Source organism: Pholcus phalangioides, unplaced genomic scaffold (genome assembly GCF_987345545.1).
Source record: "Pholcus phalangioides strain wild (caught in Gottingen) unplaced genomic scaffold, Ppha-v1.0 ptg000005l_1, whole genome shotgun sequence".
NCBI lineage: Eukaryota > Metazoa > Arthropoda > Arachnida > Araneae > Pholcidae > Pholcus > Pholcus phalangioides.
In genome coordinates this window covers 4,539,212-4,554,739 of record NW_028301598.1, presented here as the reverse complement: position 1 = coordinate 4,554,739, position 15,528 = coordinate 4,539,212, and the positions used below count along the sequence as shown (strand labels likewise).

Genomic DNA, 15,528 nt, shown 5'->3' with positions numbered 1-15,528 from the left:
TGACATTTATGATTGCCTAGAGCCTTGAAGTGTTTTTTAGACTATTCTGGGGAGCTGCCAATAAACGTTGTCATGGCAATTGAGCCATGGGTGGCAAAAATTTAAGAACCACTGCTCTAAATCCTCAGTGTGATCTGTCCCTCCTTAGGAGGTCACGGCTCACACTTTGAAAACCACTGTATTAAGGTAATAGACATGACAAAAGAAAACTACAGTAAAACCTCGATAAGTCGTCACCCCAAGTTATCGAAAAATTATGACGGTTTAAGCGGAGTGCCGTCAGTTTCAATGTGCAATGTTGTGAAAATCTTATAAATTTAAAGTAATATGAAATTTATTAAAGTATGAATCGAAATAACAATATAAATAAAATTTATAGATCGCGAAAGAAAAAATAATAGCAATTTTTTACCTACTTATCTTTTATTACTTGAATTATTGTGTTGAAATGTACTATATTTGATTTATACTAGTAATTTTTAATTTAGACTAACAGAGCAACTGTTAGTCTAAAGCTATAAGTAGCTTTTCCCTGCATAATGGAACTCTCTATTGCACATTAATTTTACATAGACATCAAATTTAAGAAAATGTAGTTCATGATACAACTACAAAGTAATCTTGAACACTTTTGACTTGGTGGGGCCCTGGGCAGGGAAAAAGTAAACAGAAGACCTCAACTTGGGAAAGAATGTCTAATTTTTTTCAACAAAGATATTTTGTATAAATTTCAAGCCCTAAATTAGTAGAGCCCATGCTTTCTACGATTATTTATTGTCCGTGCCCGTGCGTTGCACTTTGACTTGATTAATTTGATTCTTCGATTTACACAATTTTTTATTTTCTTGCACTATGTGTAACCTTTGACATATCAATAAATTTTGATTGTGCCGGAGATGCCCGTGGGCGAAGTGCTTACGTTGCTTCTTGCGACAGAGCTTGGGTGTCTCGCGGTTTGTCCAGGCAGAAATGAGATCTAGCTTGAACAGTCCCCAACGTACCAAAAACCTTAGTCTGCAAATGAACTTCCCCAGCGTAATTTTCGTTACTTAAACTGTTCCGTTTGGGCTTATAAAATTTTATGGTGACTTTTAAGCATATGGCAATGCGACAATATATAGCATATGCAATGTTAACAAGCTCTTTTTTTTAATGGGAGCCATATAAATAGTCTGTTCCACTTTCTCAAATTTTTTCATAGTGATGAGTTAACTGAAATTAGCGATGAGTAAACAAGGGTTTAATAACATTGTTGTCTATGAGAGGTGGAAAGGCCTGAAGAAAAATGACGACTTATTAGGATGACGACTTAACGAGGTTTTACTGTATTTTCAGATAGTTGTATCCAAGGTGCTGCAAAAAATTATTTGCTTCAGGTGGCCAAAATTTCTAGGACCGGCCCTGAGGCCAAGTGATTTTTCTGAGGCCCTATGAGGCAAATTCTTGAAAATTTGAAAAAAAAACAAAAACATCTCATTTGGGCAAGGTGTTCAGGTAGGCCCATGTGTTAAGATGGCACTGATCTGCAGGATAACACAGTTTGAGTACATCAACATTAAAATCAATCAAGTCTTTGAGGTGGAACAGAATAAATTTAAAACATTTTCTTGAATAACAATTTGAGTCTCCCCTCCCTCTGATGCCACATGGCAAAGAAATTTTAAAAAAGTCAACTCACAATATCGGTATACATCAATTCCATTCGGAAGTACTGAAAAGAGAAATAAAAATTGAGACACATCAGTATATCCTTAAAGTGGGGAATTGGAATCTAAATGCTTCCTTACTATATTTATCATTTCTTCATCTTTTAATCATTATCCATGGTCAGATTGTTCGATATCATGGATTATGATCAATTCAATTTTTAGTTAAAAATATGATAATGCAATGTAGATCTTAGTTTGTGGTTATCTAACACAATTGCTATTTCTGATGGGCCACAACTATTTGGTCCAGAATCTTATCTAAAAAACAATATAGATAATGATTTGACATATTAAAAGAAAAAAAAAATTTACATTCGATTTAATCTCAGTAAATGGCATTTCAAATAGGAGTGAACTTCCAGCAAAATTCCTGTTTACCTATTCATTGACGAATGTTTGCAGCAAAATACTTATTATACAGAGCAACCGTGATACCTCAATATACGGATAACTCTGCATTTATTATACTAATGGTTGGCACAATACTAAATTCTATGGGGATAAAAACCTCTCTAACTCGACACATGATAACAAAATCCAGCTTAGGCAACCATAGTTTATATTATCACATTCTTATTTTCAGAAATCACCCATGTGTTGATTAGTTCAAAAAATTTTATGAAATTACTACTCTTGTGTGTTTACTCATCGTTTCTGCCATTTGTGTGTTGATTGATATGTGTCAAAGATTTCTTGGTATAGGGTTACTTCCCATTATTTCATTACAGAACCTGAAAGCCAGCCTGTGGACCTATATATGTGAAAGTTTTGTGAAATTTTTCAGCAAGAGATGGACGAGAAAGCTAGATCAAAATATGTTAAGTGAGAGGAGCAAATATATTTCAGACAATTGGGTGCTGCTCATTCACAAATAACAGAACTTCCCAAAATCAAAATATGCCTTTTCCCCACCTGATTCAGGATTATTCTCAATACGAAAACTTTTCATAGAAAATTGCGGATAAAAACCTTTTACGAATTTGTAGATGATGGAGTATAGAATTGTTCAACAACATACAGGCACATATATATAACTAAATGATTTTTAAAATTTGTTGAAGGTGAAATGAAATAAATCTCGCTAACTTGACATCTGCTTAAGTAAAAACATTTTGGATTCCCCCTTGGGGTGTCAAGGTTTCACTGTATATGAAAAACACAGGGCTCCCACTCAAAAAATTGAGAGTAGGACTAAAAAAGTAGGATGGGGTCCCCCCAGTTCACAACAGAATCATAATAAAAAAAAATTCATTGCATTATTTCAATACCCTGTAAGATTGACTTGAGCCAAAGCAAAATGTCAGAAGTGACTTGCTTACAAAAACAATTTTTGGCCAAAACAGCGAACTAGCAACCACAGACAATTCTTTTTTGTTGCTCCTCACTATATATTACATTATTTTTTTCGAGGAGTCCTCCAAAGTCCAGAGAGAATCTGTCAACTCTTTTCCTAGACACACAGCAAATTATGAAGACATGTAAGTTTTTTAAGAATGTCACTCCCTCGAGATTTCTTCCAAAAGCATGGGGCAAAATTTTGTAAATTACAAGGTCCAATGGTGAACCAGATGGTTTTGCTGTGCTGTCCATCCTATTTTAACGGGATTTGTTTACATTTTACTGTTCAATGCCTTACTTTTGACAAATGAAGCATTTTCATTTCCAGGTCTTTGCTGAGCTCTGTAAATATTGATTATGCCCCTGCATGCCCTGAAAATAACGAAGACAACTGAATGCTACAAACCTAGAATAAGCCTATGTATCCAACTGCTTTGTTATGCAAACTGTTGTTTCACCTATACACAAAATGTGCACCATAATTTTGAATAATGACTGCTAGTCATCATTTGGAAACCATGAAAAGTAAATACAAAATTATATTTTTTCCCTAAAGACAGAAGTTTTTAATGACTGCTCTACTTGTTGAACCCTTAAACTAAGAAAATGAAAAATTAATAAACCAAATGGTCCACATACAACCCCCAAATAACATTAAAAATGATACAATTTCTGCTTTGAATCATAATTGCAATCTACAACATTTGTAATATTGGGCAATATATCAATGACTCCCTCCTCAATTACAAGGAAATTACATGAATTTTGTTGATACAATTTGATTAAAAAAAGTAGGAAAAGACAAAAGTAGCACATTTTACCAAAGAGTAGGGAAAGTAGGACAAGTGGGAACCCTGAATGTACACATAGGAATTAATTTTAAACTAATAACTTAGGGTGAAACAAGTCAGACTTTTATGGTCATCTTTTGAATATTAATACCATGGCTTAAACTGTTTTTGGCTAACAAAGAGGGTTTTCCCTTTGGTTTCCCAGCATCAACAATTTTTTTAGAACCAGAGCAGGGGTCTATCTAGTCAAAATTTAGGTAATTTTTCACACCCTTCAGAAAATTTAAGATCTGCAAAACAGGCGCTTTGAAAAATACAAAGTAACAAAACCATAAATATAGCATTACATTTCTTTTATACAAAATTAACCAAATTGTTGCAATTTCCACAAAATCCCTCTTTTTACAAAACTAAAGACTGTCTTCACAGAAACAGGACCCCACAAAAAATGCTGGACAGACCCCTGCAGAGAAGCATGAGTTTTGATGTCCTGAGCTGGTGGCATTCAACACAAAATAGGTGACAGTTTTGTTCTTGAGTTTGGTTCTGGACTATGGCTGGGTGCCCACTGGAATGAAATGACAAGAAATTGAAACCGGGTTCATGTTTTTGTTCAATCTGTGTCAATTTTGTTACACATCACTAATGGTGTTGGTCGGTAATAATCACACATATGGAATCGACCCAGTGTGCACCCTGCTTAAAATAACACCAATTCAGATTTCCTGTATTTGTGTTTACAATATAAATAAAAATCTTTAACAGATCGTTAACCGTAAACCATCGCCAAAATCTTTAACAGATGGTCCTAGTGTCTTGATATCCTTTCAACAGAACCTGTTTATTCCTAAGGTCAAACAGTGACTGTTTTTTGCAGTCATCATCATCATCATCATATCGGTACTACCAAACTACAGGTATCTAACAACAGTGATAATTACACCATTAGAAAATGTGCTACCATGCTTTTCCACAATTGTAAACATAATTACAAATATATGTATTTAGTAGAACTGCTAAAAGCTGAACAAAAAAAAAAGTCAAAACCAAGCATTTTGAAGTATTATAGCTGTTCTAAGAATTTGAGGCAGCAAATGCAATTACCTCCAGCCATAGATGTTGTGATCTTGGATGATGCCGAAGACCTCTTTGAAGCAATTGCCGTGCATTTTCTGGGGCATTGTTTTCTTCTATTTCCCATTTTGCTGCCCTGGCCCACAGAGCTGAAATATTTAAGAATAATAAAAACATTTAAATACAGTAAAACCTGTCTGTAATGGAACCTGTATTAACAGGAAACCTGTCTTCAATGGAATAAAATCTTGGGCCAAAATACACCTGAACAAACCTGAATTAAACAGAACCTGTCTGACGCAGAAACGGAAAGGAAAACTGTACCCTTTAATGGAAAATTTTACATAAAAACAGTGAGCATTTGGTGACCAATAGACTAAAAGATCATACAAAATGTCACAGTCCTCCGCTGAAATTTTTCACGCAATCTATGCTTTGCAAATTCTACATCATCCACCCTTAGATTAGCAAAAACCGTTTCTGTACTTGATGTTGTGGTTTTGATAAGCCATATGAAGTAAAGCAGTTGATTTCTGAAATTGTAACAAAATCTTTTGGAAAAGCAGGCTTTTCTACAGGAGAAATCAGTGTAAGGATTGAATTTCCAAATGATATGCAAGGCTTACAAAATAGTATGCAAGCTGTGTACATTCCGTGATCGCAAGGTTGAGCAGAGCCAGAATCAATTAGAGAGAGGCAAAGGGCAACTGGCTTGTGGCAAAATTTATAAGGTGGCAAATTTTAGGTGAAAACAAAAACACTGTTATAATCATCAAATTTTAAAGTGATAGGGGCAGCAACATCATGTTTCGCTCTCTCTTTCTTTCCCTCACAAAATTCTTAGTTATGACCACAATGCTGAGGATTACATAAACATGGACGATAATGTACAAACTGAAGTGGGCACGACAGATATTGACACCAATTGAAAATTTTTGAGGAAGTTAAAAAGAACAAATTTCACTATTTTAGAAGAGCAGTGTAGATCAGAATTTTATATGGATGCTGTCAAAACCTAAATATAGTACAGTGGAACTTCGGTTAATGAGCAATTCGCATAATGAGCCAAAATTTTGATTCGGTTAACAAGCAATTGTTTGTATTACGAGGAAAAATTTTGCATTTTTTTATTTATTTTCACATTATCACAACGGAGCTGATAGTTTTTTGCTTTTGCCCACACACGTGTGTTATGGAATTTAGAGTAATATTCTCCCCTACGGTCTCCGGTAAGCATGCCTCAGTTGGAAAATTAACACGTGTGGTGTGAATATTTACAATATGAAATTAGATGTAACATAGCAGTGATGTGTATGTGCACCTGAAGTTGTTGTTTTTTAAAATTCTGCTTGGAAAAAAAATTGTAGGTTGATTGTATTATCGAATGTGATTTTAAGGGGGCTAGCTCATGAACAAGAGCCACTACTTGTGGAAGAGATTTTGTGCTTGGGGAAGACCATGGACTAGAATGGACTACAGGTGCATGAGGATGACATTCAAGTACTATTCGTGAAAACGTCTAGAAGTTGGCGGTAGATGAAGTTATGGATCTCTTTTGTACGCACCAGAAAGAGTTTATGGACGGTATGTCGTCTGAGGAAGAGAGAAGTAGGGAGAAGTTTCTCACATAAAATGAGATTAGAGAGATGTGTAGAATGTAGGAATCTGTGCAAAACTGTGTAGAAAAGAACCACCCAAATAGAGCTGTAGTAATGTGCAATCTCTCCAATGAACACTGCAATTTATCATTTTCCAGAAATCCTAAAAAGGAGGCAAAAGCAAGTGTCATTGGATAAGGTTCTTTTTGAAAGTCATGCAAAATGAATAAGTTGCAAACAAGGAGTCTGTAAATTGTCCTAAACGATAGTCCTCCTCTCTCTTGTCGTTTAGAGTAAGTTAATTTGTAAACATTATCATATTGCATGTTTATGTGTATGGTGTTGTTTATATATTACATACATTTTATTGCATTATGTATAATTATTATAATGCGTTTAATTGTTGATTGAATGTCATTTTTGTTGGTCATTTTTATGTGAATGACTAATTGTGGAACGAATTATCACAGTTTCTATTATTTCCGATGGGGAATTTTGATTCGCATAATGAGCTATTCGGATAACAAGCACACTGGCAGAATGAATTAAGCTTGTTGACCAAAGTTCTACTGTATTTAGTAATTATAGATTAATTATTCATTAATTTATTATATATATTTTTAAATATTATATTTACTTTAACTTGAATTAATTTATTTTTATTTTATTTCCATCACACATGAGATAGTTACATAATTTTACACAAAATGTCAATCGAATCTTTATTAAGCGGAAACCTGTGTTCAACGGAAAAAAATCTTGGTCCCTTGCGATTCCATTGAAGACAGGTTTTACTGTATATTGAAAAATAATCAACTAAATTTGAACCAGTCACAATGGGTGAAATTTGAAATAACTTCCTATTTTAGGTTCATAAAAAAAAATCCAACATGATCATTTTCAGTTTTTCACGTGGTTTGCGTCCAGTTCAGCATGCGATCTAACAAAATCATAATATATCAATATTATCATCACCTGAGTTTGTGCTATGGACTTGTAACATGCGATTGAAAAGTCCACTGATGGAGTCATTCCAGTTCTGAAAAACGGGAGAGGGGAAAACATGTAAGGTGTTAGAGACTGAAACAAACTTTCAATTTGATAAAATTGTGACAAAAATTAAATGAAACTAGGACAACATTTGGTTCACAAATTAAAAAAAAAATACTTTGTTTTTCACTACTGGGTTCCAGCACAGCAGGACGTTGTGTGATATACAGCACACAGGGTATGAAAAATCATGATTTACTTTTAAAAAACATTAAAAAAATGAGAATTTTTTAAATTTATTAAAATCAGACTTTTTTTTAATTTAAACAAAATGACTGCTTATTAATTGAAAAAATCTTGTTAGTCATTAAAAAATTCATATTTCACCTAATTTCTCAAATTTAATTCAGCATTAATGAATAAGCTAACAAACAAACAATAAGAAATAAGCTACAAGCAAGAAATGTGAACACCAAAAATCTCAATATAACCTAATGTACAAAACCATATCGTGTTTATGCAACATGAAAGGTTGTTGAGCCTGAATTAACTTCATGGATTTTTCTTGTAGAGTGATTATATTTATAAGGCCCCCCTCCTTTTAAGTAAATCCCTGGTGGCAATTCACATATGGTGCAGGTTCTGCATATATTTCAAGCCGAAATTCAAATCAGGCTGATTTAAACTGGCATACAATAGTTTAAACATGCAATTGATTATTTAATAAAATTAAAGGTGGCTGATAATACTCAGTAGGATAACGTTTTCATCCGCACCTCAAGGTAAACAAAAGAATTGTTTAAAGCCAAAATCATTTTGGTTTCAGAGTGGCAAGCTCCCTGTCCGCAACTAAACCCCAAAAATGATATGATAAACATAGATTGTTACCATCACATCAAATTGCCAAGAAATGTATGTTGATGAGAAAGAGACAAAAATATGCCAAACAGCCAGCATCAGTTTAACCATCATTGTGTGTAGAGTTAATAGTGCTACTTAACTGTATACATGCACCTCATATAAAAATATCATCTGAAAATTTCTAACTAATTGGTTGCATGGCAGAAAGTATTGTGTATGTGTAGCCTAATTTTTTTATGATATCAGTGTTATGCATGTTTTAGTGTTTGAGAAGTGCAGATTGCTATTACTCAGGGGTGCAAGTGCCCCTCATCCATTTCGGAGCAGCAAATTTCATTTTTGGAGCAGAAATTTTGAAAATGGAGCAGAACTAAACACGAACTATATCTGCAATATAAGGAGTAATTTTTCTGTGAAATGTGAAAAGTTTTGCCACAAATGGTTGAAACAAATAATTCTAAATAAATTCCATTCACAAATTAAAAGCCATTTAAATTTTTTCTGAATTATCTTATCTGTCATTAATAAAACGTGTATTACTGAAATGACGAATACAAATTATTACTCTTTTCAACATGCATACTGAAAACCTAGGCAGCAAGAATTTCTGCTGCTTGAACACCAAAATCTTATTCCTCCTGATATAGCAAAAAAAGTGCGTGCAGAATATAATAAGAGTTTCCGTGAAAAAAAAAAAATTGGCTTCTCACAGAATTTAAAGGAATTATTAAATTTAAAAGCAAAATGCAAAAAATGAGAAAAATATAAATACCTTATTTACTTAAAGAATTTCTCAACCTAATAACATGTTAATAGATTACAAATCACGATTCGCTTTCAGAAGTACAGCATCTCAATGAATATTTTTTTCCAATTTTTTTATGCCCTTGAACATAAGATTTTGTATGTCTTATTCCATTAAACATTAAAGCATTGCATGGACAGATTTTTCAATGTCCGAACAGACTTTTATTTATTTGTTAACAATGAACTCTCTTTCACTGTCTGTGTTACCATGTGCTGAAGATAAAGTCTTCACCAAAACTGGCAAAATTTTGAACTTTGGGCAGCTTTCAAAGTTACAAAGTTTGAATATGTCTGCCCAATATCTATCTATTCTCTGAACTGATTTCACTTCTTGTAATTGTTTGGATTGTAGTGCAACCCATTCATCACACATAATCAATACTTCTGTTGGTGATACAATGTTAAACAACATCCCAGCAATACGTGAGGGAGTAATGTACCATCCCAGCAATGCACGAGAGGGAGTGCGAAAAACAAGAAAGGGGGCAAATATTTCATTCTCTCCAACATGTTTTGGAAAAGTAGGACATTAATATATATTAGGTATCTCACAGAAGTTATGTAAAATGAGCATGCTCCTAATACAAACTCCTTCCTCTGACTATTGTTAAGAGCATGCCCCTCCCCCACCAATGCAGTGGCGGACGGTGCGGCCATATTGGGCGCCGCTCAAGGAGGGGTGCCAAATGGAGTTGAAAGGGTGAAAAAGGTTTGTCGACCAAAAAAAACGTGGTCAGTAGCGCCAAAAAAAAGGTTCTGCATGGGTAGAGATTTTTTTCCCTCGAGCCGGCCCCGTTCGCCAAATCCGGATTTTCGCGATGTGAAATTGTTACGATCGGCAACCGCCGACGATAACCACATGACCGCATAGTGGCTAGATGACAAAACTATGAATATTTTAGATGGAGTTTTTACAGATTCTATTTTTTCCCAACGATCTCCGAAAAATTTCGGTAATTTAAACGAGTAAACCAATCCTCTTTTCGATGCATGCCGTCTTAGAACGCAGGTTGGCAGCCGCGAAATTACCGTTATTTTCAGTATATAACCTATAACCAGCAGGAGAAAAAACGGTCTCCGAAATCGGAAAATTCGGCATATTTATTCAGGGACTTTGATAGCTCGCCAGTTATACCAATAACAGTACAGGACTTTATACTTCAAGGTAGTATAACTACTTTCCAAGGTCACGAGATAACGCGATTGTGGTAGATGGTGGGAAGTGAAAATTCCCCCCCCCCCCGTATCTTTTTCCGTGTCTCGGAAAGAACGCGTCCCGTGAACAACATTTTCATGCGAATTTTTGCTTAATTAAGGGTATTTGACGTACTACAGTGCATTAGCGGTACCTCCGCGAACCACAAACAAGAATTGGCGCAAATGCGCAGGGATTCGGCGCCTTGGCGCACCATGTAGCAAGAGAACCGTTTCGGCGCAGTTTGGCGCAATTGGCGCAGCTCTTGCACCCCTGTATTACTACTTAACCACACCCATGCAATTTGTAAATATTCCTCTCAGGAACTCCTAAAAATTGGAATGTGCCATGTATGTTAAAGAATATGTATGACGCAAAACAGAAACTGTTCTGATGGACCGTTTTGAATTATTAACTCCTGCCGAGAAGCTACCAAAAAACAATACCTTCCAACCTTAACATAGATATCACCATACCGCTGTTCATTTCAAATTTTATCAAGAGCAAACATCTACGACTTTCACTAGCTTAAAGTGAAGATTGAGGGTATTCAAATTATACATATATATATGCATCACCAATTTACCATTCTTTTGCAAAAGTCAATCTGGGAAAGCCACAAGGAAACATCGCTTTGGTACTTGAGGACAACCGTCTGAAAAAAAATCAAATTACAGTTTCTTTGTTAGCGAATCATTGGTTTGATTTAGAATTCGCATGTTATCATCATAGTGAAATTTCTTTCACACAAACAACATTAGAATTAGACATGAAAAGATTAAAAGATTCAGACATTTAGACAATATATCACAGACTAAACCAAAATGTTCCACACCTGACAGAGCAAAAAATTTAAATTTGCTCAAAACAAGAAGTCTGCTAAGCTGCGGCTAATAGCTCACAAAACAAGGGATGATAGGTCATGGAACAGATTTAACCCATTCATGCCAAATAACTAGTTTTTAGACTGGTTGAAGTTAAACCTATCATTTGAAATGATAGAAATGAACATCACAAAGAGAAAAACCATGTGTAAGACACTTGAAAGCAGATTCAAAACAGTTTAAGCATGGGCTTCTTTCAATTGAAGAAGACAGAGGACAAATAATCTAATACAAGATATACAGAAGACTGGATGTTGTGATGATATTTATTATTTGAGATGTTAATTTTTTTTTTTTTTTTTTTTAAGGAAGGAAAAAACTCATCTCTGCCTCTACCGGGAGACGAACCCTCGATTGCCGGACGAGTGCTCTGACCACTAAGCTACAGAGGAGATAGAGATTTTCCTTCGCTAGAGCGTATATATGCCGAACGGAACCGTGCAATGGACGGTGAAACCGATCAGCTAATAGCTCATGGACGACGAGCCACCAGATGGCTATATATATGACATGAATGTCGCTCTCCACTTGTTAATACAAGATATACAGAAGACTGGATCTTGTGAAGATATTTATTATTTGAGATGTTAATTTTTTAAGGAAGTTCCCGGTAGAGGCAGAGATGAGTTTTTTCCTTCCTTAAAAAATTAACATCTCAAATAATAAATATCTTCACAACATCTAGTCTTCTGTATATCTTGTATTAACAAGTGGAGAGCGACATTCATGTCAAATAATCTAATGTCTGGGAACTAGCAAATAAAGTAAAAAGAAGCAAGGCAAGCATGATGAAGACTATAGCAAGCAGGTTACGTGTCGCTAAACTACAGACAGTTGCAATGGTTTGCCCATCAAGCCAGAAATTGAGCATGGCCACAAATAGGCTTATCGCTAAACAGCTGAATGCAGGCCATCAAAACACTAAGATATAAAAACAGTTTTCCCTGAAAAAAGAAGCTCTCATTATAACAGGCATTTAATGTGTTAGTTACAATGCTAAAGAATCCTTCCTCTTAAATCTCAATCTGCATCAAAAATTTTTACCATATAATCGATAGGCGGATACAGAGAGAGGGGGGTGTGTGACCACACCCCCATTCCCCAAAGAATTTGTATAAGCATAAACAGGAGGGCAGTAGCGATGGAAAATTCTCCCGTTAATTATACACACCCCCCTCCCAGTTTAAAGAGCCTGTGTATCCACTTATGCTATAATATTTATACATAATGCACATGACAATCAAAACCACAGAGGATTTGAAAAGAGCTTACCTTGAAAAGTTTGTTGATCCTCGTTGCAATAGCGAAATCGATTTCTTTCCTTTTTAGATCACACTGCAGCCTCTGTTTGTAAAAATAAATAGCAATTAAGTTTTACAACAGCAGTTATAATTGACAAAAAAAATTAAATTATTTTTAGCATGATCAAAAAATAGTCAAAACATATTTTTTCTCATCAAATGATGATAATTATAATTACTAAATTATCATTACCTGTCGTCTTTTTCCAACCAAAGAGAGAAGATTCAGTTCATACTGCAATATATAAATATAAATCACTGTTAAAATTCATAATTGGCAACACAAAATTTTTCAAATCATGGAAATTAAATTACGGCCATATTCACTGACAGAGTTCACAACAAGGATCATTGTGTCAACATATTCGTAACACTTAAAAATCATATAGACAAGAAATGTGCATGGATAACAATAAAACAGTTTCCCACAAAGACATATTTATTATCACAGACAAGATTATCAGTTACAGTTAACTATTGCATATAGAAACGTCCTCTCCACTTGTCAATACAAGATTCATCGAAAGACTGGCTATTTGTGGAGATGAAGATTACAAGGAAGAAAATTCATCACTGCCCCCACGGGGACTCGAACCCCGGTCTCTCGCTTGCCGGACGAGTGCTCTACCAACTAAGCTATGGAAGCAGATAGAATATTCTATATGCATATGGCCATCTGGTTGGCCTTTGTCATTCACAAGCTATTAGTTGATTGTTGACGCTGTCCATGTACGGTGCCTTTCGACATATATATATATACGCTCCAAGGTTGAAATATTCTATCTGCTTCCATAGCTTAGTTGGTAGAGCACTTGTCCGGCAAGCGAGAGACCGGGGTTCGAGTCCCCGTGGGGGCAGTGATGAATTTTCTTCCTTGTAATCTTCATCTCCACAAATAACCAGTCTTTCGATGAATCTTGTATTAGTTAACTATTGTTCCATCACGGATCTCTCATACTTCTTTGCAGAGAACTTAAGATGCATAAAAATCCACAAGAAGGAGGTCTTGAGAAGAAGAAATGGTTTTATGTACAGCAAATAGAATTTCTGCTGAACTACAGCAGCCATTTGTACACACAAATTTCCTCTTGTAGCAGTTTGAGTAGGTGAGTAGTTTGCCATTCCCAGAAGTTTGCGCATGCCGATGGACACTGGTGATGTAAAGTTTTTTCCCTGATGAGATTGATGCATTGATGATTGATGGCATGCATTCACAGTTGCAGTTCCATGATGACGACATTGCCACAAGTATCTTGTTGAGTCTACGTTAACATGCTTTGCTGGAGAAACCCGTTTATGAAAACAGTGATTCTGCACTAAAAGCTATGCAGAGATCAACAATGCTTTGAAAATCACAAAAAAAAGATTAGGTGGAAGTTAAATTTCACCCTGGAGATACAGAGATGCAATTAAACCATTCTGGCGGATAAGATAAGAAATGTAGTAATTATATTACCCATTTAACTTGGCAAATAAAGTGTGCCACTCTTAATGGAAAATTATATACTGGAACTATTACGATATTCATTTAAGTGGACGGACTATACAATTTTTTTTTACCATTGCCTACATCCAAATTAATGAATTGAATGTTTGAATGAATGAATCAATGGATATTGATTGATTCATTCGTTCAAACCGAGCACAACTTCGGTTATCTCTATAGGCAATTCACTATCAATCGGGTTGCGCCAGAAGTGTGTGTGTGTGGGTATCTAACAGTCTGAATGGGTATCTAGAGATGTGTTTTTGAATTTTCAGTGCTGCTATCTATGAGTAAAGTGTAATAATTGAATATTTGTACCATTATATAGACCTGTTGCTCTCTGTGGTGATAGGCCCTACTTTTTAACGGGAGATCAGCTCGCATTTGTGCCTCGAAGTTTTGGGAACCATGGAAAATCACCTTCAGCTGACCACCACTGAGGCGCAAGTAGGATTTGAATCCAGGACCATGTGATGGTCCTGGAGTCCATCATTATGCCCACTCGACCACCACATCGGCTACCATTGCCTACAACTATTAAACTGTAGACCTTGTTAACATTCCACTAGCAAATTTCTAATGAAATGAGTATAAGCATGGATCTAACCTGTTTATATTGTCTTAGGTGTGCATTCAAAGTGCTGCCATCTATCTTCTTAACCAGTGGTGAAGGTGACAAATGCTTGCATTTTGTGAGTATTGTTTTTCTACAGTATAACAAACAAAAGCTTCATGCGCAGTATCTGACTGCATCTGCTTTTATTTTTCACCATAAAAAGGGCTTAATAATCTCAGTTGTAATGCCACTTTGTTTATAACCACAAAATTTTACGGAATCCTTGATGTCATTATGAGTTTGATTGTATTTAAGAATAAAATAATTAGAGTTTACAATATGCGTACCATACCTGTATATATTTCAAATAATCTTCTTTGCATTTCTTCTGTCTTCGAAGCGTATACTCACAAGCTCGTCTTTTTTTCACAATTTTCCTTACGAATAAATTCAAACATGTTGAAATAAAATTTGTAATGGCAGCACAAAATGTATTTCAATCTGATCAGAGAATAGCACAGAACAATTTATACCATTCTCGACAACAATTGTTCTAGAACATTTGATATTCGCAAACCCAGTGATAATATACCTCTGGTGCTAACATCGTGTAAGACTAGTCATTTAGCAGCCAGATATAGTACCAAAACTGATATTTCAACCACCCGATATTCAAGAACAACCTGAAGCTCCAATATACAATGCATATTAGATTACTTGGACCCACCACTGTTTTCCACGACCCATTGTCTTTACTGATGTAGTGATCTGGAACTGTGACACAGGTCACTCAAGTGATTTGTTAATATGCCGTGGGTTATTTAATACAAATACAAATACAACGCCACAACAGGCAAACTGCCCAACGAGGTGGCTGACTTAAGAACATCATGGATCCCCGAGCCATTTTTTGGAGGCCCTACCTACTACTGCTACAC

At 35.3% G+C, this 15,528-nt stretch overlaps 1 protein-coding gene and 2 non-coding genes across 5 annotated transcripts in view; 1 reads left to right on the top strand and 2 right to left on the bottom strand.

Annotated features, from left to right (window-relative positions):
• Positions 1–15,528, bottom strand: part of LOC149085762 (U3 small nucleolar RNA-associated protein 6 homolog) — a 78,968-nt gene that overhangs the window by 33,612 nt on the left and 29,828 nt on the right. For all 3 annotated transcript variants that reach the window (XM_089232166.1, XM_089232165.1, XM_089232164.1), the window contains exons 3-9: positions 14,943–15,027; positions 12,742–12,783; positions 12,520–12,591; positions 10,950–11,018; positions 7,486–7,549; positions 4,943–5,061; positions 1,679–1,711 (exon numbers count right to left, since the gene is read on the bottom strand). In XM_089232166.1, the coding sequence (XP_089088292.1) occupies positions 1,679–1,711; positions 4,943–5,061; positions 7,486–7,549; positions 10,950–11,018; positions 12,520–12,591; positions 12,742–12,783; positions 14,943–15,027 (484 nt within the window). The remainder of the gene's footprint in view (positions 1–1,678; positions 1,712–4,942; positions 5,062–7,485; positions 7,550–10,949; positions 11,019–12,519; positions 12,592–12,741; positions 12,784–14,942; positions 15,028–15,528) is intronic.
• On the bottom strand, positions 13,123–13,194 carry TRNAA-GGC (transfer RNA alanine (anticodon GGC)). The gene has a single exon. It is a non-coding gene; the product is annotated as a tRNA-Ala (tRNA).
• Positions 13,334–13,405, top strand: TRNAA-GGC (transfer RNA alanine (anticodon GGC)). The gene has a single exon. It is a non-coding gene; the product is annotated as a tRNA-Ala (tRNA).